Source organism: Bufo bufo, chromosome 5 (genome assembly GCF_905171765.1).
Source record: "Bufo bufo chromosome 5, aBufBuf1.1, whole genome shotgun sequence".
Lineage (NCBI taxonomy): Eukaryota > Metazoa > Chordata > Amphibia > Anura > Bufonidae > Bufo > Bufo bufo.
In genome coordinates this window covers 271,473,884-271,501,367 of record NC_053393.1, presented here as the reverse complement: position 1 = coordinate 271,501,367, position 27,484 = coordinate 271,473,884, and the positions used below count along the sequence as shown (strand labels likewise).

Here is a 27,484-nt window from a genome sequence, read left to right as displayed (position 1 = left end):
GTTACGCTGCCTCTAGCCAGTATATAACATGAGATATTGTAGGGCTTGGAGGCATACAGGTTTATTAGTTATATTGCAGCACATTTGCCCACAGATGTTGTAGCTGGGTCGCTAGATCCTGCAAATGATCCTCTCTACTGGTGGTCTGTCTGGGCTGTCCAGAGCCTGTTCACAGTTTGTGTGTGCCCCCTCACATAACCACCGCTTCTAACACCTCATAACAGCTACAATTGGTCAGAACTGCCTAGAAGGCATGTAGTTCATTGAAATTACCTTCCTGCTTCTCTCTAGTCAATGATACAAACCCTTTCAAAGTCTGTTAACTGGGAAAAATGTATTTGAGACATGTCTAGCAGTCAATGATCTCTCCAAAAGGTGCACTACCCAAATGTAGCCCCTGAGAGCCTTTTTATAGGGCAACAGGAAAAGCACTTTTATGCCCTCTTGTGACAAGATCCAGTGTCAAATCAGACCACACGTCCCCCTCCTGTACCGATAGCTGTTCACAGGAAGTGGAAAACACTAAGATATAAATGTATAAGCTACAGTTTTTACATACCGTAATCTTTTCCTACAAAACTATATATCAATCTGCTCAGCTTCTCCTGCTCTATAATATGGTGCTTTCAAAATGCATTGCATTTTGTGGTGGTCCTCTTAAAAGATTCACTTTTTTTTTCTTTGTTTGGATTCTGTGTTTAGTGTTTATTTAATTTATAATTGCGTAGTACTGCCAAAATTAAAGGGGTTTTCTGGGAGCTTTATACTGATGACCTATCCCGGGACCCGTGACTATCAGCTGTTTGAGAAGGCATTGCAGCCTTCTCTTAGCGTTCCCCGAGTCTTGTGACGTCATTTTTGTTGGTTACATGGCCTAGGCCAGGGCTGGCCAACCTGCGGCTCTCCAGCTGTTGCAAAACTACAACTCCCAGCATGCCCAGTCTGCCTACAGCTATCAGCCTACAGCAGGGAATGGTGGGAGTTGTAGTTTTACAACAGCTGGAGAGCCGCAGGTTGGCCAGCCCTGGCCTAGGCACTGCTCATCCCAATTCACCTCAGCTGCTATTCAATGTATGTTGCTGTGCTTGGTTTGCAGAGAGAAGGCCGCGGCACTACTGTGAGCACCAGTGACTTCTTGAACATTTGATTGGCGGGGGTCCTGGTTGTCGGACCTCCAGCGATCCGATACTGATAACCTATCCAGAGGTCATCAGTGTAAAATTCCTGGAAAACCACTTTAAGAAAAGCCAGAAAGACTAACAAAATTGTTTTCTATGAATAATCAGTTTAAAAATTACCCATTTCTGATATGATTGTTCTTTTGAGACAGATACAAATTTAGACAACCTTCAGGATTACTTGAGGTATCGTGGTATAGCCATTACTGGCATTTTAAGGATATAACCTGATTTTGTTTTTGTAATCTGCTACAGGGGTATATGGCACTCATGAAGGAGGATGGTGTTCCAGATGACATGAAGGGAAAGGATAAAATGATATTTGGAAATATTCATCAAATTTATGACTGGCACAGAGAGTATGTATAGATACATATTTTTTTTTTACTCTTCTTTATTGTTACTATTTGCAGATTAAACTCAAAGAAAGATTGTGGTATGAGCAGAACATCTGCGCAGTTTACAGATGTAAAAGAAAACAGTTGACAATTGAATTGTATGCCCTGCGTTATTGAAAATAAATTGACACATGTTTAAGAATTCTGTCTAATGTGTGATAAACTTAAACCAGACAGTCACAAGATGTGGCGAATTTATCCCGTTTTCGCAGGCTGTATGCTAGAGTTGTGCTTTTTACTAGAAGTAGGACACTTCTCACCTTTCAAGCCAACTGTTTCAACTACAATTTTGGAGTATTACATTCTGCAGTACTACATCAATAATAGTGTAGATAATGACTCCAAATTGCTATTTTGTATTTTCAAACTGCCTCCCATTTCCCTGCTGTCACCACTTAAAGCAGCACTGAAATACTTTGAATTATTTTCATTCCATGTGCGAGTACTGAAAGGGGTTTTCCAGGGGTTCTTCCAAAAACATCACTCCTGTCCGTAGGTTGTGTGCAGTATTGCATCTCTGCTCTGTTGACTCCAATGGAGCCGAGCTTCAGTACCAGGAAGAACTCATGGACAGGGGTGATGCTGTTTTTGGAAGAAAGCAGACAGGTTTTCTAATCCTGGACAACCCCTTTAAAGTCCCTTTACACATCCTGGCTTTGCAGGCAATTATGAGGAGTGAACAGCTTGTCAGAGGAGGTAAGAGTTACATATTCATGTATATATGGAGACAAGTGATTGCTGCGATCGCATATCTCCGTACAGATTCATACTGCTGCAAATCCCTGTTTACTAAGGACTTATCTACCCCGAGAACAATGATTTTATTGTTTTTGTTAACAGTGCTTTCACCTGATGAACGGGTGTTTGCTCATTTACTTGGTGATCGGCAGCACCTCCACAAAAACCTTACCTGTATGTATGTGTGTGTGTGTGTATATATACAGTTGCAAGAAAAGGTATGTGAACCCTTTGGAATGATATGGATTTCTGCACAAATTGGTCATAAAATGTGATCTGATCTTCATCTAAGTCACAACAATAGACAATCACAGTCTGCTTAAACTAATAACACACAAAGAATTAAATGTTACCATGTTTTTATTGAACACACCATGTAAACATTCACAGTGCAGGTGGAAAAAGTATGTGAACCCTTGGATTTAATAACTGGTTGAACCTTCTTTGGCAGCAATAACTTCAACCAAACGTTTCCTGTAGTTGCAGATCAGACGTGCACAACGGTCAGGAGTAATTCTTGACCATTCCTCTTTACAGAACTGTTTCAGTTCAGCAATATTCTTGGGATGTCTGGTGTGAATCGCTTTCTTGAGGTCATGCCACAGCATCTCAATCGGGCTGAGGTTAGGACTCTGACTGGGCCACTCCAGAAGGAGTATTTTCTTCTGTTTAAGCCATTCTGTTGTTGATTTACTTCTATGCTTTTGGTCGTTGTCCTGTTGCAACACCAATCTTCTGTTGAACTTCAGATGGTGGACAGATGGCCTTAAGTTCTCCTGCAAAATGTCTTGATTAAACTTGGGAATTCAGTTTTCCTTCGATAATAACAATCCGTCCAGGCCCTGACGCAGCAAAGCAGCCCCAAACCATGATGCCCCCACCACCATACTTCACAGTTGCGATGAGGTTTTGATGTTGGTGTGCTGTGCCTCTTTTTCTCCACACATAGTGTTGTGTATTTCTTCCAAACAACTCAACTTTGGTTTCATCTGTCCACAGAATATTTTGCCAGTATTGCTGTGGAACATCCAGGTGCTCTTGTGCAAACTGTAAACGTGCAGCAATGTTATTTTTGGACAGCAGTGGCTTCCTCTGTGGTATCCTCCCATGAAATCCATTCTTGTTTAGTGTTTTACGTATCGTAGATTCGCTAACAGGGTTGTTAGCATATGCCAGAGACTTTTGTAAGTCTTTAGCGGACACTCTAGGATTCGTCTTCACCTCATTGAGCAGTCTGCGCTGTGCTCTTGCAGTCATCTTTACAGGACGGCCACTCCTAGGGAGAGTAGCAGCAGTGCTGAACTTTCTACATTTATAGACAATTTGTCTTACCGTGGACTGATGAACAGCGAGGCTTTTGGAGATACTTTTATAACCCTTTCCAGCTTTATGCAAGTCAACAATTCTTAATCGTAGGTCTTCTGAGAGCTCTTTTGTGCGAGGCATCATTCACATCAGGCAATGCTTCTTGTGAAAAGCAAACCCAGAACTGGTGTGTGTTTGTTATAGGGCAGGGCAGCTGTAACCAACACCTCCAATCTCATCTCATTGATTGGACTCCAGTTGGCTGACACCTCACTCCAATTAGCTCTTGGAGATGTCATTAGTCTAGGGGTTCACATACTTTTTCCACCTACACTGTGAATATTTACATGGTGTGTTCAATAAAAACATGGTAACATTTAATTCTTTGTGTGTTATTAGTTTAAGCAGACTGTGATTGTCTATTGTTGTGACTTAGATGAAGATCGGATCACATTTTATGACCAATTTGTGCAGAAATCCATATCATTCCAAAGGGTTCACATACTTTTTCTTGCAACTGTATATATATGTATACACACGCTTATAGTGGGGCTTCATGAACACTAATGGACTGTATAACTATTATAGCATTATATATATATTTGCATTATACTTTTTAGCCCTCTTGAAAAGTGCACCTTAAACACGGCAGCATAATCTGATGATAGACCTCCTTTAAAGAGGTGTTTCGGGCAGATTATTGGTAATAAAAAAATAATTAAAAAAAAGGTTAGAAACATACATACTCACCTCCACCAATCCTGACATTACCTTTTACCATTTCTGCTCTCAACTACCTGCCCAAGCATAAAGGGAGTCTGTCACTTCATTTTCACCAATATACAGTCAGGTCCATAAATATTGGGACATCAACACAGTTCTAAAATTTTTGGCTCTATACACCACTACAGTGGATTTGAAATGAATCGAACAAGATATGCTTTAACTTCAGACTGTCTGTTTTAATGTGAGGGTATTTACATCCAAATCAGGTGAACAGTGTAGGAATTACAACAGTTGTTAAGGGACCAAAAGTAACGGGACAGAATAATAATCATAAATCAAACTTTCACTTTTTAATACTTGGTTGCAAATCCTTTGCAGTCAATTACAGCCTAAAGTCTGGAACGCATAGACATCACCAGACGCTGGGTTTCATCTCTGGTGATGCTCTGCCAGGCCTCTACTGCAACTGTCTTCAGTTCCTGCTTGTTCTTGGGGTATTTTCCCTTCAGTTTTGTCTTCAGCAAGTGAAATGCATGCTCAATCGGATTCAGGTCAGGTGATTGACTTGGCCATTGCATAAGATTCCACTTCTTTCCCTTAAAAAACTCTTTGGTAGCTTTTGCAGTATGCTTTGGGTCATTGTCCATCTGCACTGTGAAGCGCCATCCAATGAGTTCTGAAGCATTTGGCTGAATATGAGGAGATAATATTGCCCGAAACACTTCAGAATTCATCCTGCTGCTTTTGTCAGCAGTCACATCATCAATAAATACAAGAGAACCAGTTCTATTGGCAGCCATACATGCCCACGCCATGTCACTACCAGCACCATGCTTCACTGATGAGGTGGTGTGCTTAGGATCATGTGCTTCTCCATACTGGTGTGCTTCTCCATACTCTTCTCTTCCCATCACTCTGGTACAAGTTGATATTGGTCTCATCTGTCCATAGGATGTTGTTCCAGAATTGTGAAGGCTTTTTTTAGATGTTGTTTGGCAAACTCTAATCTGGCCTTCCTGTTTTTGAGGCTCATCAATGGTTTCCATCTTGTGGTGAACCCTCTCTATTCACTCTGGTGAAGTCTTCTCTTGATTGTTGACTTTGACAAACATACACCTACCTCCTGGAGAGTGTTCTTGATCTAGCCAACTGTTGTGAAGGGTGTTTTCTTCACCAGGGAAAGAATCCAGTTTTCCGTGGTCTTTTGGGTGTTGCTGAGCAACAGTTGTTTTGGCCGCGCCTAATGTTTTTGCCATCTCTGATGGTTTTTTTGGTGTTTTTTTTCAGCCTAATGATAACTTGCTTCACTGATAGTGACAGCTCTTTGGATCTCATCTTGAGAGTTGACAGCAACAGATTCCAAATGCAAATAGCACACTTGAAATGAACTCTGGACCTTTTATCTGCTCATTGTAATTGGGATAATGAGGGAATAACACACAGCTGGCCATGGAACAGCTGACAAGCCAATTGTCCCATTACTTTTTGATCCCTTAACAAGTGGGAGGCACATATGCAAACTGTTGTAATTCCTACACCATTCACCTGATTTGGATATACATACCCTCAAATTAAAGCTGACAGTCTGCAGTTAAAGCACATCTTGTTTGTTTCATTTCAAATCCATTGTGGTGGTGTATAGAGCCAAAAATGTTAGCATTCTGTTGATGTCCCAATATTTATGGACCTGACTGTAACTAACAACACTGCCCCATAGAAGATTGCAAACGCTTTCCAAGCATACCTGCGTGTACTATGTGTCTGTATTCTATGTCCAGGAAAAGCACTTTTATTCTGCTGGAAAACATCTCCCAAGTGCCCAGCTGAAAGTCAAGGTCAGGCACATATTTCTAGATGGTACCAATCCTAAGATATGAGCAGCTAAAGCAGCCCTCCCCTCTTCAGTCTGATTTGCTTTGGGCACTTGGAGCAGCAGAGCTGGGCACTTAGATGTTTTCCAGCAGAATAAGGGTCCATTCACACGTCCGTTGTTTCTTTCCTGATCTGTTCCATTTTTTGTCCTGATTTTTTTTCAGGACCCATTGAAAATGAATGGGTCCAGATCTGTTCCGCAAAAAACGGAACAGATCAGGAAAGAAACAACGGTTGTGTGAATGGACCCTTAAAGTGCTTTTCCTGCACATGGAATACAGACACACAGTGCATACAGGTATGCTTGGAATGTGTCTGCAGTCTTCTGTGGGGCAGTGCTCTTAGTTATATTGGTGAAAAAGAGGTGACAGACTCCCTTTAACACTCATGCCAGGACAGGCCTGCTTAGCCAGCCACCAGCCTTGTGTTCTATGTCAGTCAGTGATTGGCCAAGCCTGCTTTACTTGACATTTACAGTGAGTCTAGCCAAGACGGGAAGTGTGAAGCAGTGTTAGAAGGGCAGGTGAACGCTGTAAAAAAATAAAATAATAAAAACTGTGCCAAAACAGCCATTTTCTGGTCATCTTGTCTCACAAGTGATCAAAAAGTTGTATGTATCCCAAAATGGTACCAATCATGCCGCCATTTAATCCCACAAAAAATTAGACCCTACCTAAAACAATCACTCAAAAACTGAAAAAAAATATGGCTCTCAGAACATCGCAACACAAAAACAAGGTATTTTTCTTGTCAAAAATGCTTTTACTGTGTAAAACTTAACAAAAAATAATACTTATTAGATATCGCCACGTCCGTAATAACCTGCTTTATTAAAATATCACATGATATTCCCCTTCAGATGAATGCTATAAAAATAAATAAATAGAAACTGTGCCAGAACAGTTATTTTTTTCTCTCACCTTGCCTTGCAAAATGCATAATATCAAGTGATCAAAAAGTCATATGTACCCAAAATGTTATCAATGAAAACATCACCTCATCTGCCACATAAGACAGTTGCTCAAAAAAGAAAAAACGATTGCGCCCGTAAACCATTTTTTTAAAATCTGCGCTGCAAAAGACATATGGCACTCCTTCCCTTCTGACTCTTGCCATGTGCCCCCACAGCAGTTTACCACCACATATGGGGTGTTGCTGTATCCAGGAAACAATGAGTAACAAATTACGGGGTGCTTTTTCTCCAGTTAATCCTTGTGAAAATGAAAAATTGGGGACTAAAGCAGCATTTTATTGGAAGAAATTAAACTTGTCATTTTCACAGCCAGGAGTTTCTAAATTCCATAAAACACTTATGAGTTCAAAGTGCTCAGTACACCCCTTAATAATTTCTTTGAGGGGTGTAGTTTACAAAATGGGTTACTTTTTGAGGGTTTCCACTGTAGGGGTACGTCTGAGTCTCTTCAAATACAAAATGGAGCTTATAAACTATTGTAGCAAAATCTGCCTCCAAAAACGATATGGCGCTTCTTTCCTTCTGACCACTGCCATGTGCCCCTACAGCAGTTTACTACCAAATATGGGATATTTCTTTAAACTGCAAAATCATGCATATTGTAATACATATTGAGGTTTGTTTTGCTGTTAACACTTGCTGTGTTGCAATAAAAAATGGAATAAAATGAAAAATCTCCAAAAGAAAAATTAAATGTTTACATCTCACCTCCATTTTCCTTTAACAAAGTTAAACAAAGTTTGTAACTTAAGTTTTAAATATGAGTGGTTTCCATTACGTAAGCCCCTCAAAATCACTTTATAACTTAATTGGTGCTTAAAAAATGGTTTTGGAAATTTTCTTGAAAGTATGAAAAATTGCCTCCTAAATTCTAAGCTTTCTAACGTCCTTAACCACCTCAGCCCCTATAGCTTAAACACCCTGAAAGACCAGGCCACTTTTTACACTTCGGACCTACACTACTTTCACCGTTTATTGCTCGGTCATGCAACTTACCACCCAAATGAATTTTACCTCCTTTTCTTCTCACTAATAGAGCTTTCATTTGGTAGTATTTCATTGCTGCTGACATTTTTACTTTTTTTGTTATTAATCCAAATTTAAAGATTTTTTTGCAAAAAAATGAAATTTTTCACTTTCAGTTGTAAAATTTTGCAAAAAAAACGACATCCATATATAAATTTTTCGATAAATTTATTGTTCTACATGTCTTTGATAAAAAAAAAATGTTTGGGTAAAAGTTATAGCGTTTACAAACTATGGTACAAAAATGTGAATTTCCGCTTTTTGAAGCAGCTCTGACCCCATTTCGGACAGTAGACACCCTAAGGTATTCGCTGTTGGGCATAGTGAGTTCATAGAACTTTTTTTTTTGTGTCACAAGTTAGCGGAAAATGTTTTTTTTTTTTCTTTTTTTTCTACAAAGTCTCATATTCTACTAACTTGTGATAAAAAATAAAAATTTCCATGAACTCACTATGCCCATCACGAAATTACCTTGGGGTGTCTTCTTTCCAAAATGGGGTCACTTGTGGGGTAGTTATACTGCCCTGGCATTTTAGGGGCCCAAATGCGTGCAAAGTAGTTTGAAATCAAAATCTGTAAAAAATGGCCGGTGTAATCCGAAAGGTGCTCTTTGGAATGTGGGCCCCTTTGCCCACCTAGGCTGCAAAAAAGTGTCACACATGTGGTATTGCCGTACTCAGGAGAAGTTGGGCAATGTGTTTTGGGGTGTCATTTTACATATACCCATGCTGGGTGAGATAAATATCTTGGTCAAATGCAGTGCGTGTAAAGTGATTGTGCAGTGATCAAAAAACAATTTGTTTTTGGCACTGCGGCGGGGCGGGTGTGGGTGAACCACGTGTGGGCGACCGATCAGGCCTGATCGGGCAAACACTGCGTTTTGGGTGGAGGGCGAACTAAAGTGACACTAATACTATTATAGATCTGACCGTGATCAGTTTTGATCACTTACAGATACTATAAAAGTACAAATGCTGATTAGCGATACGCTAATCAGCGAATCAGTGACTGCGGTGGGCTTGGGCGCTAACTGACGCTAAACTACCTAACCAAGGGGCCTAAACTATCCTAAAACCTAACAGCCAATAATAGTGAAAAAATTGATTTGATTTTTTGAAAATCGCCAGCCTGCCAGCAACGATCATTGGCTGGCAGGCTGGTGACGAAATACTTCTTTAACTTTTGCCGGCCCGCGATGCGCGTGCGCGGGCCGGCAATGCCCGAAATCTCGCGTCTCGCGAGAGGACGCACCGGCGCGTCCACCCAGAGAAACAGGACCGCCGCAAAGACGCAATCCTGCGTACGGCGGTCCTGAGGAGGTTAAAAAGTTAAATGACCTTTTACAAAATGATGCCAACAAAAAGTAGACATATGGGGAATGATGACTAATAACTGTTTTATGAGGCATGAAAAAATAGAGAAATTCAAATTTAAAAAATTGAATTTTTCCAAATTTTTAGTCAATTTGGGATTTTTTTTATAAATAAAGGTGAAATATATAAATTCAAGTATACCATTGTCATAAAGTACAATGTTTTACGAGAAAACAGAATGGTTTGGATAAGTAGAAGTGTTCCAAAGTTATTACCACATAAAATGACATGTCAGATTTGCAAAAAATGGCCTGGGCAGGAAGGTGAAAACTGGCTTGGAGTAGAAGAGGTTAATCTTAATATTCACTCGCATTCTGACACTGTGCTCTTTCGTACAGTAGTATAATGTATTGCGAGAACTCCTGAGCTCATGCACATCACTTAGAGGACTTAAAGCGAACCTTTCACCTGGATTTCACTTAATAAACTATCAAAAGTACCTTATAGATCACCTCATTGTGTTAGCACACGGTCTTGTCCCGCTTTTCTGTCATGTATATGCATGGAAAAATCGCTTTATAAAGTACTCTTCTCCAGCTCCACAAGTCACGGTAGAAGTCAAGGGGTAGCCCGTTCCCTCACTCCAGGCTGTAACTCCCCTGCCCTAACCCCGCCTCTATGCAGTCTAATTGACACCCGGCTCAGTCGCCGGACTGCGCTTGTACAGGCGGCGCATGCGCCGTCGCACTCAAGCGCGATCCTGTAAATGAATCGCGCGTGAGGGAGAGAAGACAGGCAGGCATCGGGGACGGCGCTGCGCGATTCAGTTACAGGATCGCGCTTGAGTCCGACGGCGCATGCCCGCCATGTACAAGCGCAGTCCCGCGACTGAGCCGGGTGTCAAGTTACACTGCTTAGAGGCGGGGTTAGGGCAGAGGAGTTACAGCCTGGAGTGAGGAAGGGCTACCCCCATGACTTCTACCGTGACTTGGTGAGCTGGAGAAGAGTACTTTATAAAGCGATTTTTCCATGCATATACATGACAGAAAAGCGGGACAAGACCGTGTGCTAACACAATGAGGATGATCTATAAGGTACTTTTGATAGTTTATTAAGTGAAATCCAGGTGAAAGGTTTGCTTTAAGGTGGAGTCCCCTCAATTCATTTTACAGCTGTTTTGTGGGAGCACAGTGTCAGAATAAAAGTGAGTGTAATGATAAAAATTACATAATCTGACTCTGCATCGTTTACACTACACACTTTTTAGTTTGGGGGGTGTTTGAAGGTGACAGATTCCCTTTAAATTCCCAGACTGAATAGCGTGCAAAAGTCCATTTATTTCAGTAATGCAAATTAAAAGGAATTGCATTAATGCAGCTTAAAATTAGAGTTTTGTGAAAAGGTTCAATATTCTAGGCTCAAGGTGTTACACTCTAGTCAGCTAATTATGGCTACTTTCACACTGCCGTTCAGAGCGGGTCTGTCTGATGTCTGCTCAGACGGATCCGCTCCTATAATGCAAGACGTTGGATCCGTTCAGAACGGATCCGTCTGCATTATAATTTAAAAAAATTTCTAAGTGTGAAAGTAGCCTGAGCAGATCCGTCCAGACTTTACAATTGAAAGTCAATGGGTGACGGATCCATTTGAAGATTGAGCCATATTGTGTCATCTTCAAGTGGATGCGTCCCATTGACTTCCATTGTAAGTCTGGACGGATCCAGCTCGCCTCCGCACGGCCAGGCGGACACCCGAACGCTGCAAGCTGCGTCAGGTGTCCGCTTGCTGAGCGGAGCGGAGGCTGAACGCTGCCAGACTGATGCATTCTGAGCGGATCCGCGTCCTCTGAGAATGCTTTAGGGCAGTACGGATGCGTTCGGGGCCACTTGTGTAGCCCCTTCAAAACAGAGCTCACAAGCGGACACCCGTACACAGGTGTGAAAGTAGCCTAATCCATATCCCCTGAGCAAAGGGTGCCTCAAAAGTGTGACTTTGGGGTTTCATAAGCTGTAAGTCATAATCATCCAAATTATAACAAATAAAGGCTTGAAATATCTCACTTTGCATGTAATGAGTCTATCTCATATGTTAGTTTCACCTTTTAAGTTTTATTACTGAAATAAATGAACTTCGCACAATATTCAAATTTTTCAAGTTTCACCTGTGTGTATATATATATATATATATACCTTTAAGAACATGTATATACAATGTTTCCTAATTTCTAGGTATTGTATTACAGTAACTGGTAAATTTCATGATGTTGAGTTATTTACTGGGCACCAATAATATATTTTGCTTGCCTGCAGGTTTTTTATGGGAGAACTACAGAAGTGTTTGGGAGAGCCAGAACGGCTAGCACCTTTAATTGTGAAACATGTAAGTGTGTAAAATCTGTATAGCTATTTCACTATAATATTTGTGATTAAACATGTAGAGGGAGGGCCTATGAATGATGTGAGCAGCCATCTATGTGGTTGCTATGAGTAACTGTCCTCCACTTTTTCCTTGCATGTACAGTATACTACTTTTACAATAATTGTATTTAACAATTACTCAATTTGCACTACTGAATCATAACTTACTAGTGCTAAATGCCCTGAGAATCGCCTTGTGACTCATCTACCGATAATATGCCCTCTGTATTTTAAATATCACTGATTCAAAAATGCTATTGGCTGCTAATATTACTGACTTTTCTGTTGACTTGAACCGATTGACATGGAGTCTTTATCATAAACTCAATGTTGAGAGCCACACAGAGGCTAGACTGCTGATTCCCCAACCTCCAGCCCTGTGATGCACCACTGTACTATCGTCCACCTGGCCACAATAGGACCAATGAGCCATTGGAACAGACGTGGTGTCATTGACCTGTACAGGGTGGAAGCTTTTCCATTGCCATGGTTATTGATAAACAAACTAACTACTGTACATTATTTATATATACAGTGGATATAAAAAGTCTACACACCCCTGTTAAAATGTCAGGTTTCTGTGATGTAAAAAAAATGAGACAAAGATAAGTCATTTCAGAACTTTTTTTTTTTTTTTTTAAGTTAGAATAATCTTTATTGAAATATCATAAGTAGACATCGATTCCAACATAGATGATATACATTACATGTGGATTATTCATTATATGTTATTGTTTGCATAACATTAGTGTTCCCACATTATGGTACATTTTATATCATATCTTGTCGATATATATATTTTTTTAAAAGAAGGTAGAATATAGTTAACCTACCAAAACATTTTAACATTTTGTTGTTATTACAAACTTTCTTTTGTCATTTTTAACATATAAAAATGTTATAAATTGTTACAAATTGTTACAGGTTCAAATGACCTGTAATTCTTAACTGTATATAACTGTACATACAACAGAGACTTCAGGTTGATCGGCCCTTATCAGTGCTCCTCCATCCGTTATTTTTCTGGATAATGCTTTAACCAGGTGTCCCACTTTTGTTTTATATAATTGCTTTTCCCTAAACATATTCCATATATTTTTTCATTTATGTAATTCCTCGAAACCATCTCAATTACATTTTCTATCTTAGGAATATTTGTGACCTATAAACTGTACAACTTAATTGAAAAACAAACTGAAATCTTTTAGGTAGAGGGAAGAAAAAATATAAAAATAAAATAATATAGTTGCATAAGTGTGCACACCCTTAACCTCTTCCGGACACATGACGGCTAAATGCGTCGGGGGGTCGCGATCGCAGCGTTTCCGGGTTATTCGGGTCTTTGGGGACCCGATAATCCGGAACAGGATGGTGATCGGTGGTGTGATAATACACCACCAATCACCATCCTGCGATCCTAAGAGGTGATGGTGACAGTATTTTTTCGCGGTCCGCAAAATGGGGTTCCGTTGTTCCGTGATCAGTTTTTGTTTTTGTTTCCGTGTGTCTTCCTTGATTTTTGGAGGATCACCAGACATGAAAAGGGTAAAACGACAATCTTGTGTGCCTCCGTGTTTTTTCACGGACCCATTGACTTGAATGGGTCCGCGAACTGTTGTCCGCGAAAAAAATAGGACAGGTCATATTTTTTTGACGGACTGGAAACACGGATCACGGACGCGGATGTGAAACGGTGCATTATCCGAGTTTTCAACGGACCCATTGAAAGTCAATGGGTCCGCAGAAAATCACGGAAAACGGAACAACGGACACGGAACACAACAACGGTCGTGTGCATTAGGCCTTAGGCAGGGATATTCAGGGAAAGTTAGTGAGAAGAAAAAAAAACTAATTTTGTTGCATCACCCTAAATCGGGTGTCTGGGGTCCACAGCAAAGCTGTGTGACCCTAGACCCCCCAGGGGTTTTGCAGCTTGCCCCCCTGCCCCCCCCCCCCCCAACTTTTTTTGGGGTGCAAGCGTCCGGCCACTGTTAGCACATCTCACACCCCACCGCTGATCAACTTTGGACGGTTGATCAGCGATTTTAGAATTTTTAATTTTTTATTTTTCACATTTTTTCCCCTTTTTTTTTATTGTCTTTTAGGTTTAAGGGGAGATCGCGAACACCCGTGCCCCCACACACACGCACACTGAATAAAGATTTACACGCACAGGCACACAGTCCCCTATGGCCCGCCGGATGTTCTCGGCCGAGACGGCATACGCCCAGCTTACCTCAGAGTCCTAGAGTCCCAGTGAGAACGAGGATGACCCCACTTTCCTGTTGTCATCATCGTCCTCCTCATCATCATGATGAGCCCCAAGGCGGCGGAGACGCCGCCAGGCGGAGCAAGGGGTCCGCCATGCTAGGGACCCTGTGGCCCAACCTAGTACGAGCAGCTCTGGGGCTCATACTAGTTTTCCGGCCCACCAGTTAAATCCACCGGAGCCCCCTGTCGGTGAACTTGTCTGGTGTACCTTAGACCGATTTGAGCCCGTGAATCCAGATTTCCACAGTGGGCTTCACTGAATATGACTATTTTAGTCTTTTTTTCAGTGACTACTTTGTAAATCTGATGGTGGATCAGACAAACCTGTACACCCAACAGTTCGTTGCTCAACATCCGGGCTCCTTTTTGGCTAGGCCCGGTGGCTGGACCCCGGTCAGTGCAGCCGAGATGAGGACGTTTTGGGGCCTCGTTCTGCACATGGGTCTAGTCAAGAAACCTAGTGTCAGGCATTACTGGAGTGGGGACGTCCTCTACCAGACCACACTTTACAGTACGGCAATGACACGCTCCCAAAATGATCCAAATATGAAGTAGGCATATAGGGAATGTAAAGTAATAACTATTTTTGGAGGTATTACTATGTATTATAGAAGTAGAGAAATTGAAACTTGGAAATTTGCTATTTTTTACACATTTTTGGTAAATTTGGTATTTTTTTTATAAATAAAATGATTTTTTTTTACTTCATTTTACCAGTGTCATGAAGTATAATATGTGACGAAAAAACAATCTCAGAATGGCCTGGATAATTAGTCAAAGCGTTTTAAAGTTATCACCACTTAGTGACACTGGTCAGATTTGCAAAAAATGGCCTGGTCCTTAAGGTGAAATAAGGCTGTGTCCTAAAGGGGTTAAACTAATACTTTGTTGAAGCACCTTTTGATTTTATCACAACACTCAGTCTTTTGGGGTATGAGTCTATCAGCATGGCACATTTTGACTTGCCAAGATTTGACCACTCTTCTTTGCAAAAACACTCCAAATCTGTCAGATTGCGAGGACATCTCCTGTGAACAGCCCTCTTCAGATCACCCCACAGATTTTCAATCGGATTCAGGTCTGGGCTCTGGCTGGGCCATTCCAAAACTTGAATTTTCTTCTGGTGAAGCCATTCCTCTGTTGATTTGGATGTATGCTTTGGGTCGTTGTCATGCTGAAAGATGAAGTTCCTCTTCATGTTCAGCTTTCTAGCAGAAGCCTGAAGGTTTTGTGCCAATATTGACTGGTATTTGGAACTGTTCATAATTCCTTCTAGCTTAACTAAGGCCCCAGGTCCAGCTGAAGAAAAACAGCCCCAAAGCATGATGCTGCCACCACCATGCTTCATTGTGGGTATGGTGTTCTTTTGGTGATGTGCAGTGTTGTTTTTGCACCAAACATATCTTTTGGAATTATGGCCAAAAAGTTCGACCTTGGTTTCATCATACCATAACACCTTTTCCCACATGCTTTTGGGAGACTTCAGATGTGTTTTTGCCAAATGTAGCCTCGCTTGGATGTTTTTCTTCGTAAGAAAAGATTTTCGTCTTGCCACTCTACCCCATAGCCCAGACATATGAAGAATACGGGAGATTGTTGTCACATATGAAGAATACGGGAGATTGTTGTCACATGTACCACACAGCCAGTACTTGCCAGATATTCCTGCAGCTCCTTTAATGTTGCTGTAGGCCTCTTGGTAGCCTCCCAGACCAGTTTTCTTCTCATCTTTTCATTAATTATGAAGGGACGTCCAGTTCTTGGTAATGTCAATGTTGTGCCATATTTTCTTGGACATGTTATATTTTTTTAGCGGGGCAACGGATGCGGACAGCACACGGAGTGCTGTCCGCATCTTTTGCGGCCCCATTGAAGTGAATGGGTCCGTATCCGAGCCGCCAAAACGGCGGCTCGGATGCGGACCAAAACAACGGCCTAAAGGTGGAAAAAGTTCTGAAATGATTTATCTTTGTCTAATTTTTTTACATCACAGAAACCTGACATTTTAACAGGGGTGTGTAGTCTTTATATATATATATATATATATATATATAATCAGTGCTATTGACCTATATATAATAAGGTAATATGGTCACATTAATGGCTGGTTGTGCAGTCATTATGGCAAGTATCCGTAACTGAAGATAGTACGGCAGTACTAATAAGGCATGCAGGACTTTTTTTCCGTCTAACGGATCTCACATGGAAATGGCTCAAACGGATGCCAGATGTGCATAACTGATATTCAGGATCCATTTTTTTACAGGAAAGGTAAACGGGGATGTGAACTCACCCTAACTTGTAGAAATCAGAATAAGGGCTCATGCACATGACCGTAGTTGTTTTTCACGGATCCGTTCTGTATCAAAGTTTTTTTTTGGGGATTTAAGTCCTCTTCCGTTCCGTTATCCGTATGGTTTCCATATGCGATAGTTTTTTTGCAGATCGGAAACGGTAACTTATTAATCACCAAACACATGAGCAATATGGGCTGGGCATAGCATTTCTACAGTATGTATCGACAAAATACGAATGACATACGGATGTGTTCCATGTGCGTTCCGTATTTTTTTGCGGACCCATTGACTTGAATGGGGCCTCGGACCTTAACATTGCCGTATCACTACTTAGTATCATTTCAGATCATTGATTAACCTAGATTGGCATACAGTAACAGTGCTACACTGGTGTCCGGCATGGTCCTAGTTACAGGCGCTGTTGTGATGTACGTACCCCACAATAGTAGTGTACTTGTGAAAACTGACATATCTAGTTAAAATGATTCAGTACCAAGAATATAGGCATCAGCTAGGTACATAGTATCATGAATTGCTTGGATTAAGGGCATAGCGGCTAATGCAATGACTTGACATACTAAATTCACTCTTGGGTAATCATGCTATACAGGAGGCTGTTAATTAGCAGATTATGGTGATGTAAGCATATAATTTTGTCTGTAGCAACTCAACAAGGTCTGACACAATGTATTATAAGTGGTATAAAGAAGAAGGATTCATTGAAACACAAAGTTTTTATGAATTTTAAAGTAGAAATCCATTTGGTCTCTTTATGAAAAATTAGAGGGTCATTTACTATCAGAAATGCGCCTATATTATGCGCATTTCTAGCGTAGATTGCCTTTTCCCCATTGTTGCCAGATGTAAAAAAAAAGTGGGCGTGGCATGGGTGGGGAAGGGGGCAGGCCTGTCTCATTTAGCATTTTCTACACCTTTAGGAATAGAAAATGGTCTAAATTTAAGCTAGCAAGAAAGCTGGCTTACATTTAGATCAGTGGTGGATACACCAAAGTTATGTAGAGGCCTGTGCCTTATCAGACTTCTCATCAGATTTTTATAGGATTCTATTCTCAGGCTTCCACAGATTATACACCTAGGGTTTGTCCAGTACATTTAAAAATGGGAGGATGGGGGCGTGGCCTAACCGCCGATGTAGAGAGTCGCATGGAGCAGAGCTCCTGGAAAGAATCCTGCTCTTAATCGCTTACCCCATCTCCTACCTGGCCTCGGTGACGACCGGCATTATCCAGAAGCCTCCCTGGACGCGGTGGAGCACTTCGGTCACATTATGACCCGTCAGAAGCAGAGGGAGAAGGAGTGCAGAGACGGCGGCACGGACACTCCGTCCAAACAAGATGGCGCCGGCACACGCTACTAACTGTCCAATGTAGCGATGAAGCTGGGGAAGTTTGCCCACACCTCAGCTGCTACAGTGAATGACCGAAGCTGAAGCATGGGGTATCCGGTGATGTGAGGGGAGCGGAGCCCCTAGAAGCAGCCTCTTATGCCTCCGTTGCACGGCAAAAGGTGGGTCCGGAGTTGCCGCCAGAAGTGGAGCCCATTTCTGAGCCTACTATTGCGGATGTTTAATAAGATGGTGGCGCAATGCAGCACAGCCCTCACGTCCCTGAATGCTAACATGGGAGGCCTCAAGGAGGAAAGTCTTATTAATAAGACAAGACATACGACAATTTAAAGAAAGAGTGGGGGAGTTGGAGGGTCGCGTCAGTGACATGGAGGGCCAACTACCGCCTGTTAAGAGGGATCTACAGCGTATTATACAAAACGTGTCCCTGCTCATATCGAAATCAGATAATCTGGAAAACAGTCTGCGACAGACAATGTGCGATCTATTGGGATCCCGGAGCGTACTGAGGGCTCGGACCCAAGTCCTCGTTTATGGAAAAATGGCTGGTGGACACAAATTGGAAAAGAAAAGCTGTCCCCACTCTTTGCAATACAAAGGGCGCACAGGGTGCCATTTCGCCCTCCGCCTCGGGGGCGCCTCTGAGACCTCTCCTGATTAAGGTCTTACATTACAGAGACCGGGACGCCATTCTTAAAGCAGCCAGGGATACCCTGATATTTAAATTGGCGACAGCCGCATTCTCATGTTCCGGACTTTTCTGCTGAAATACAGAATCGGAGAGCGAAATTTTTGGACGTAAAGAAGCGTTTGAGATCATTACAGTGGCCCTATTCCATGTTGTACCCGGCAAAGCTTCGGGTTGGTGGCAAATGGATCCACGCATATGTTTGAAGATCCGGCTGAGGCATGTCAGTGGCTGGACACACATGAAAATGATCGGCGTGGCAACAACACCTGAAGAGACGGTGATATTTTTGATGAGACTGTTCTTGTTTTACTTGTGTCTGTTGATTGACACCCCACAATGCTAGGCATAGTTTTGTGGGACTATTCTATATTTTTCTAAGATGGGAGGTTTAATATCCTGACTTCTTGTCGGTTATTTTTCACACTGTATGGGTTATTATGAGGTCGTGGGAGGAGGGTGGGTGGGACTGCCCTTTCGCATATCCAGGTTGATGCGCCCATGCTCAATTGACAACTGCTCTCTTACCTGTGTCTCTATTGTTAACCCATGACGGTTAGGTTCACTTTGGTATGTGTATGGTGTACCCTGTTTTAATAGGTTCATAACTTGCAGAATGTTCAGGGAAGTTGGGGAGGGTTGGGAGGGGGAGGTATAGGGGCAGGATCTAATCTTCTGTTAATATACTAGCATGGAATGTGAGAGGAATGTCGCAGGCGTCTAAACGTGCAGCTATCTTCCATGCCCTGAGAAATGTACAGCCAGCTATTGTGTGTTTATCTGAGACCCACTTGTCTGCTGACAGAACGCATTTGCACATAAAGCATGGGTGTGGTGTGAATTTCATTCTACACACTCCACACATGCCAGAGGTGTTAGTATTTTAGTGCATAGATCTGTGCCGTTTGTTGTCCAGGAATCATATATTGATGATGATGATGGGAGATTTATATGCTTAGACTGTCAATATTTTTCACGTCAGAATCATTTTAGTGGCGGTGTATATTTCCCCCCCATATTCAGCTGAAGTTATGAGAATGATTATTACTTTTACATCGAAATTCCCGCTAGTCCCTATATTGATTGTAGGAGACTTCAAATACGTATCTTAATGGCTCCTTGGATAAATTCCCATAATGGATCGGGACATACACTGACACTCCCACTTCTCTGGCGCGACTGATATCGGAGGTGGATCTATGTGACATTTGGAGAACCATAAACCCTGAGCGGGTCAGTATTCATGTTACTCAGCATCACATAGCTCCTTGTCCAGATAGATTTAGCAAGGGTCCTTATCCTTGACATAGGGAATCTTGTACTTGCCTCCGTAGTCTATCTGACCATTCACCATTATTGATTACCTTGGAAGTGGGTTAAATATGTCACGGCTGAGGATGGGGGAAACCCTCAGCCGTGCGATGACGAAGATGTTAGTCGCTGCAAGGCCATGGGACAGAGATCAGGGAGCAGGTCACCTCCTATCATATCCCTAACTCTGACCCTGACTCCTAGCTGTATGAGCCGACCCAGATGGTGGGAGGGCTCATACTCCGGAACCTTGAAGTCTCTACTAGCCCTCAGGGTGGCCTCAACTAGGATGCAGGGTAAGACTACCTGTTCCTCCTAGGCACGGAGCAACAGGAAGTCTCACAGACCAGGGTACAATAAAGGGAAAACATAAACAACTTATGGCAATGGCAGGTAAATGCAACAAGTATAGCACCTACCTGCCACCGACACCAAAGCCTGGAACCATGCAGAAGCGCTGGGAAACCCATGCAGAAGCGCTGCTGTCCAAAGACACACACGGACACAGCACACACCACACATCACACAGGAACCCAGAACCATAAGCTGCAATAAAACAAGCATACCAAAAACACACCTTCATAACATCATGTGTGACATAAACTAATGACCACAAGGGTGGCCCACACTGGCAGATGGTAAATAACCAGGAGGATGCTCCAGCAACCATGGCTGAAGTACCCCTCAGCATCTGGTCTCCAGAAAGGCTTTATAGCCCAAAGTAGCCACACCCACACTCAGACACACCCAGTGTTCACAAACAGAGAAGGGAATTAACCCTTCCAAAACCAGACAAGGGAAGACAGCAACTTAAAGGGGAAAGTGAACACACAAACAACATAAAACACAAGTTTATTAAAAAAAATAGTAAGAGACTGGCACTCAATTATGTGGATCACACAGAACGTGGCAATTTAATACAGCAATTTGATATAAAATCACAATTCTAAACATACAATAAAAATCCAAAGTATAAATATAAAATAAATGAATATAAAAAATAATCGCAGATAATATGCACACTGGTAGCACTGGATAAAGTGCATATGTCTTGATCTTTCAGTTAAATAGATTATGAAATCACGTATAGTTCATAGAATAAATCAAGGTATAAAATGTGATTGGAGAGAGACAATAGTTTATATACCAATTGCTTGAGTGTCACTGCGTTCTCTCGGTGATATTCCCTAAGAATGCTGGATGCAGTGCTGGATGCAGTGTGCGATCACATTTGCATTTTCCGTTTGTATAACTTGGAGATAAGTCCGTGATTCTCCCGGTATCTTCTCAGACTGCCGTCTCGTTCTGATTCTTTCTCTGAGCGCTCCTTTAAATACCTCGGAGGGACAGTATCAATGAACCCTGCAGACTATATTACTACTAACCTATTACCTCTGATAGGGAAGTTCAAAAGCAAGATTGGCATCTGCACAAACTGCCTCTGTCGTTGGTAGGTAGAGGCAACTTGCTGAAAATGATATTCATGCCTCAGTTGCTCTATAATTCTGCACAATTCCCCTGCTATGGATCCCTGTGCATTACATTCATAAGATACAACAGTTATTTTGATTTATGGAAAAACAATAGGGGTAGAATAAGGTACAAAATCTTGCAGAGGAATAAGGATGCTTGGGGTCTCGCTCTACCTAATCCTATGCTATACTTTCTGTCGGCCCAATTGCAGCACTTCAAGGGGTGGGGTGTGATAGGTGAACCCAGGTGGGGAAGAGTGGTCGGCTGATGGATGGGCGTCAAATAGATCTCCTCCGCTGGCAGCTATTGAAGGAGAGGTGAAGCTGGAAGTGGGGCGCATTCCAATACTGATACTCATGAGGAAAGTATGGGATAAGGCTAAGAATATCCTAGGGGATAGCGGGATTATTGAGCATCTCACCTATATGGAATAATTCGGCGCTCCATGAATTGGAAGGCCTAAATGGATTCTCCCAGTGGAATAATAAAGGGATATGGAACTTAGGTCTTATTTACTCTGGTGGGATTCTAAAACAGTACCAACAACTGTGTTCTGAATTTGGGATGCCCTCTTCGCAGTTTTATAGGTACCTGCAACTCAGGCAAGCATTAGAAGCTCAATCCAAAATAGCTCCGGTGACGTTCAAATCTAATCAAACACTGAGTACAGTGGTAGCTGCTGGATCAGTAAAGGGAGCGATCTCTATGGTATATCACGCTCTATTGAAGGACTTTCTTAAAGGGTATCCACTGAGAAGCAGGCTTCACTGGGAAAGGGACCTAGGCGAAATCACGGATGGAGCAATGGTCAGAGGCAATAGAACTTACCCCTACTTTGTCTCTTAGTGAGGCTGCGCGTCTTTCCCATTTGTACTTGATACACAGAGTCTATAAGACCCCGATGTTTTTACATAAAATAGGCTATAGGGATAGCCCGCTTGTCCGAAGTGTGGAAGTGCTGAGGCTGTTCTGTTGTCATATGATGTGGTCATTCCCCACGCTGACTTCTTACTGGAAGGCAGTATTACATCTTATAAATAAGATATATAGTACCAAGCTTAAGTTAGACCCCAAAACTTGCATATTAGACTTACTGCCAGAGGATAATCTGTAATCTGTTATAGTTACTGGAATATGAAGAATGTTGTATCAGGCGAGGGAAAACATTAGCAGCAAAATGGATCCAATCACTGCCCCCTGATATCTCAGAGTACGTTGCTAGATTGAACGTGGTGATTTGCCTGGAAAGGGGAGTTTACCAGAAAAGAAATGTCTGTCTAAATTTGAGGCGATATGGGGCAGCTGGATTGATAACTCTGGGTGTAGTAGCCCCTGGTTAGCGCTTACGAGAAGTCACTGTGTGCTCGCTGAGTGTGTCGTGGGGGGAGACTGCTTGTAAGTCTGAGGTATGTTTCAGAATGAGGAGAGAGAAGGGGGAGTCCACAGTTAGTGGTGTGCATGGTGGGTACTTGAGATACTGGCTGATGTATAGTCTACATGGAAGTGGGGTATGGATGCATGGGAGGTTGGCTATTATATGCTAATACTGAATGGACGAATAAGTGATTTGAATCTAGTGCTAGATGTTAGTTATGCGAATTATTACTACGGTTGCCGACACACCAAGTGTGGAGTTGAGGAGAAGCTGCTATATTTATGTCCTGCTCTTGTAGGGTCTGGGTGGGGGGGCGGCGGTTGTAGGGTCTCTCGTTTGATGGGGGGTTTAAGGTTTATGTTAAGGATGCATATTCTACATGATTCTATGTATGGATATCTGCCATATCTTTTGTAGTCATGTGTTGTGTATTGTATATTTTATATATGACTGATACTGTACATGCCTCTTGCTATAAACAATGTCATATTGATGTTAAAAAATGATGAAAAATTGATAATAAAGAATTATCTGATAAAAATAAAATAAAATGTGAGGGATGTGTTAAAATGCATATCAACAAAAGTATTACCTGGAAAATTCCAAGCTGACAGTCTAGTGCTCCCTCTGGTCTCTGTTGCTGTCTGGGATTGATTGTATTGTGACCACTGGCCATCACGACTGCAGCCAATCAACATGAATGTCATTGACCTCTGCATGGACATGCAGTAGGGACAAATTCTCAATGAAGACAGAGATCACTATATTGGCAATTGCAGAAGTACTGGCAGATTTTTAGGTGAGTAATACTTCTTTAGCACATCCCCTGCTATTGATACATTTTAAATATCCTGGACAACCCCTTTAATTGAATTCGTGTGAAAAAAAGCTGACAAAATAAACTATGATCGCATCACATTTAACCACCTCCCGACCGCCTAACGCACGGATGCGTCCGGAAGGTGGTTGATTCATTCCTCCTGGACGCATCCGTGTGTCATCTCGCGAGACGCGAGATTTCCTGAGAAGGAGCGCGCGTTCACAGGATCGGAAGGTAAGAGAGTGGATCTCCATGCCTGCCAGCGGTGATCGTTCGCTGGCAGGCTGGAGATGCGATTTTTTAACCCCTAACAGGTATATTAGACGCTGTTTTGGTAACAGCGTCTAATTATACCTGCTACCCTGGTCCCTCTGGTCGTCCCTTTTGTTTGGATCGACCACCAGAGGACACAGGTAGCTCAGCAATATGTAGCACCACACTACACTACACCCCCCCCCTGTCACTTATTAACCCCTATATTAGCCCCTGATCACCCCATATAGACTCCCTGATCACCCCCTGTCATTGATCACCCCCCTGTAAAGCTCCATTCAGACGTCCGTAATGATTTTTACGGGATCACTGATAGATGGATCGGATCTGCAAAACGCATACGGACATCTGAATGCAAGCCTTACAGGGGGGTGATCAATGACGGGGGTGATCACCCCCATATAGACTCCCTGATCACCCCCCCTGTCATTGATCACCCCCTGTAAGGCTGCATTCAGATGTCCGTATGATTTTTACGGATCCACTGATACATGGATCGGATCCGCAAAACGCATACGGACATCTGAATGCAGCCTTACAGGGGGGTGATCAATGACGGGGGTGATCACCCCATATAGACTCCCTGATCACCCCCCTGTCATAGATCACCCCCCCTGTCATTGATCACCCCCCTGTAAGGCTGCATTCAGATGTCCGTATGATTTTTACGGATCCACTGATACATGGATCGGATCCGCAAACACATACGGACATCTGAATGGAGCCTTACAGGGGGGTGATCAATGACAGGGGGGTGATCACCCCATATAGACTCCCTGATCACCCCCCTGTCATTGATCACCCCCCTGTAAGCTCCATTCAGATGTCCGTATGTGTTTTGCGGATCCGATCCATGTATCAGTGGATCCGTAAAAATCATACGGACATCTGAATGCAGCCTTACAGGGGGGTGATCAATGGACAGGGGGTGATCAGGGAGTCTATATGGGGTGATCACCCCCCCGTCATTGATCACCCCCCTGTAAGGCTGCATTCAGATGTCCGTATGGTTTTGCTGATCCGATCCATGTATCAGTGGATCCGTAAAAATCATACGGACATCTGAATGCAGCCTTACAGGGGGGTGATCAATGACAGGGGGGTGATACCCCCATATAGACTCCCTGATCACCCCCCTGTCATTGATCACCCCCCTGTCATTGATCACCCCCCTGTAAGGCTCCATTCAGACATTTTTTTGGCCAAGTTAGCAGGAAATTATTTTTTTTTTTCTTACAAAGTCTTATATTCCACTAACTTGTGTCAAAAAATAAAATCTCACCATGAACTCACCATACCCTCACGGAATCCAAATGCGTAAAAATTTTTTGACATTTATATTCCAGACTTCTCACGCTTTAGGGCCCCTAGAATGCCAGGGCAGTATAAATACCCCCACATGTGACCCCATTTCGGAAAGAAGACACCCCAAGGTATTCCGTGAGGGGCATATTGAGTCCATGAAAGATTGAAATTTTTGTCCCAATGTAGCGGAAATGGAGACTTTGTGAGAAAAAAAAATATCAATTTCCGCTAACTTGTGCCAAAAAAATAAAAAATTCTATGAACTCGCCATGCCCCTCATTGAATATCTTGGGGTGTCTTCTTTCCAAAATGGGGTCACATGTGGGGTAATTATACTGCCCTGGCATTTTAGTGGGCCCTAAAGCGTGAGAAGAAGTCTGGGATCCAAATGTCTAAAAATGCCCTCCTAAAAGGAATTTGGGCCCCTTTGCGCATCTAGGCTGCAAAAAAGTGTCTTACATGTGGTATCGCCGTACTCAGGAGAAGTTGGGGAATATGTTTTGTGGTGTCATTTTACATATACCCATGCTGGGTGAGATAAATATCTTGGTCAAATGCCAACTTTGTATAAAAAATGGGTAAAGTTGTCTTTTGCCGAGATATTTCTCTCACCCAGCATGGGTATATGTAAAATGACACCCCAAAACACATTGCCCAACTTCTCCTGAATACGGCGATACCACATGTGTGACACTTTTTTGCAGCCTAGGTAGGCAAAGGTGCCCACATTCCAAAGAGCACCTTTCGGATTTCACAGGTCATTTACCTACTTACCACACATTAGGGCCCCTAGAATGCCAGGGCAGTATAACTACCCCACAAGTGACCCCATTTTGGAAAGAAGACACCCCAAGGTATTCCGTGAGGGGCATGGCGAGTTCCTAAAAAATTTTTTTTTTTTGTCACAAGTTAGCGGAAAATGATGATTTATTTTTTTCCTTACAAAGTCTCATATTCCACTAACTTGTGACAAAAAATAAAAACTTCCATGAACTCACTATGCCCATCACGAAATACCTTGGGGTGTCTTCTTTCCAAAATGGGGTCACTTGTGGGTAGTTATACTGCCCTGGCATTTTAGGGGCCGAATGCGTGAGAAGTGGTTTAAAATCAAAATCTGTAAAAAATGGCCGGTGAAATCCGAAAGGTGCTCTTTGAAATGTGGCCCCTTTGCCCACCTAGCTGCAAATAAAGTGCACATATCTGGTATCCCCGTACACAGGAGAAGTTGGGCAATGTGTTTTGGGGTGTCTTTTTACATATACCCATGCTGGGTGAGAGAAATATCTTGGCAAAAGACAACTTTTCCCATTTTTTTTATACAAAGTTGGCATTTGACCGAGATATTTATCTCACCCAGCATGGGTATAATGTAAAATGACACCCCAAAACACATTGCCCAACTTCTCCTGAGTACGGGGATACCAGATGTGTGACACTTTTTTGCAGCCTAGGTGGGCAAAGGGGCCCACCATTCCAAAGAGCACCTTTCGGATTTCACCGGCCATTTTTTACAGATTTTGATTTCAAACTACTTACCACACATTTGGGCCCTAGAATGCCAGGGCAGTATAACTACCCCACAAGTGACCCCATTTTGGAAAGATAGACACCCCAAGGTATTCGCTGATGGGCATAGTGAGTTCATGGAAGTTTTTATTTTTGTCACAAGTTAGTGGAATGAAACTTTGTAAGAAAAAAAATAAAATAAAAAAAAAATCATCATTTTCCGCTAACTTGTGACAAAAATAAAAAGTTCTATGAACTCACTATGCCCATCAACAAATACCTTAGGGTTCTACTTTCCGAAATGGGGTCATTTGTCCGGTGTTTGTACTGCCTGGGCATTGTAGAACCTCAGGAAACATGACAGGTGCTCAGAAAGTCAGAGCTGCTTCAAAAAGTGGAAATTCACATTTTTGTACCATAGTTTGTAACGCTATAACTTTTACCAAACCATTTTTTATTTTACCCAACATTTTTTTTTTATCAAAGACATGTAGAACAATAAATTTAGAAGCAAAATTTATATATGGATGTCGTTTTTTTTGCCAAAATTTTACAACTGAAAGTGGAAAAATGTCATTTTTTTGCAAAAAAATCGTTAAATTTCGATTAATACAAAAGAAGTAAAAAAGTCAGCAGCAATGAAAATACCACATAATGAAAGCTCTATTAGTGAGAAGAAAAGGAGGTAAAATTCATTTGGGTGGTAAGTTGCATGACCGAGCAATAAACGGTTTTAAAGTAGTGTAGGTCAGAAGTGTAAAAAGTGGCCTGGTCTTTCAGGGTGAGTTTAAGCTAGGGGGCTGAGGTGGTTAAGGCTTCTGTTGCACATAAATGTCAGGAGTTTTTCATA

The 27,484-nt window shown here is 42.2% G+C and overlaps 1 protein-coding gene across 1 annotated transcript in view; it reads left to right on the top strand.

The window, feature by feature from the left end:
- Positions 1-27,484, top strand: part of TRIO (trio Rho guanine nucleotide exchange factor) — a 796,191-nt gene that overhangs the window by 638,568 nt on the left and 130,139 nt on the right. Inside the window, 2 exon segments of the mRNA XM_040431356.1 lie at positions 1,434-1,537; positions 11,839-11,908. Of these exon segments, the coding sequence (XP_040287290.1) occupies positions 1,434-1,537; positions 11,839-11,908 (174 nt within the window).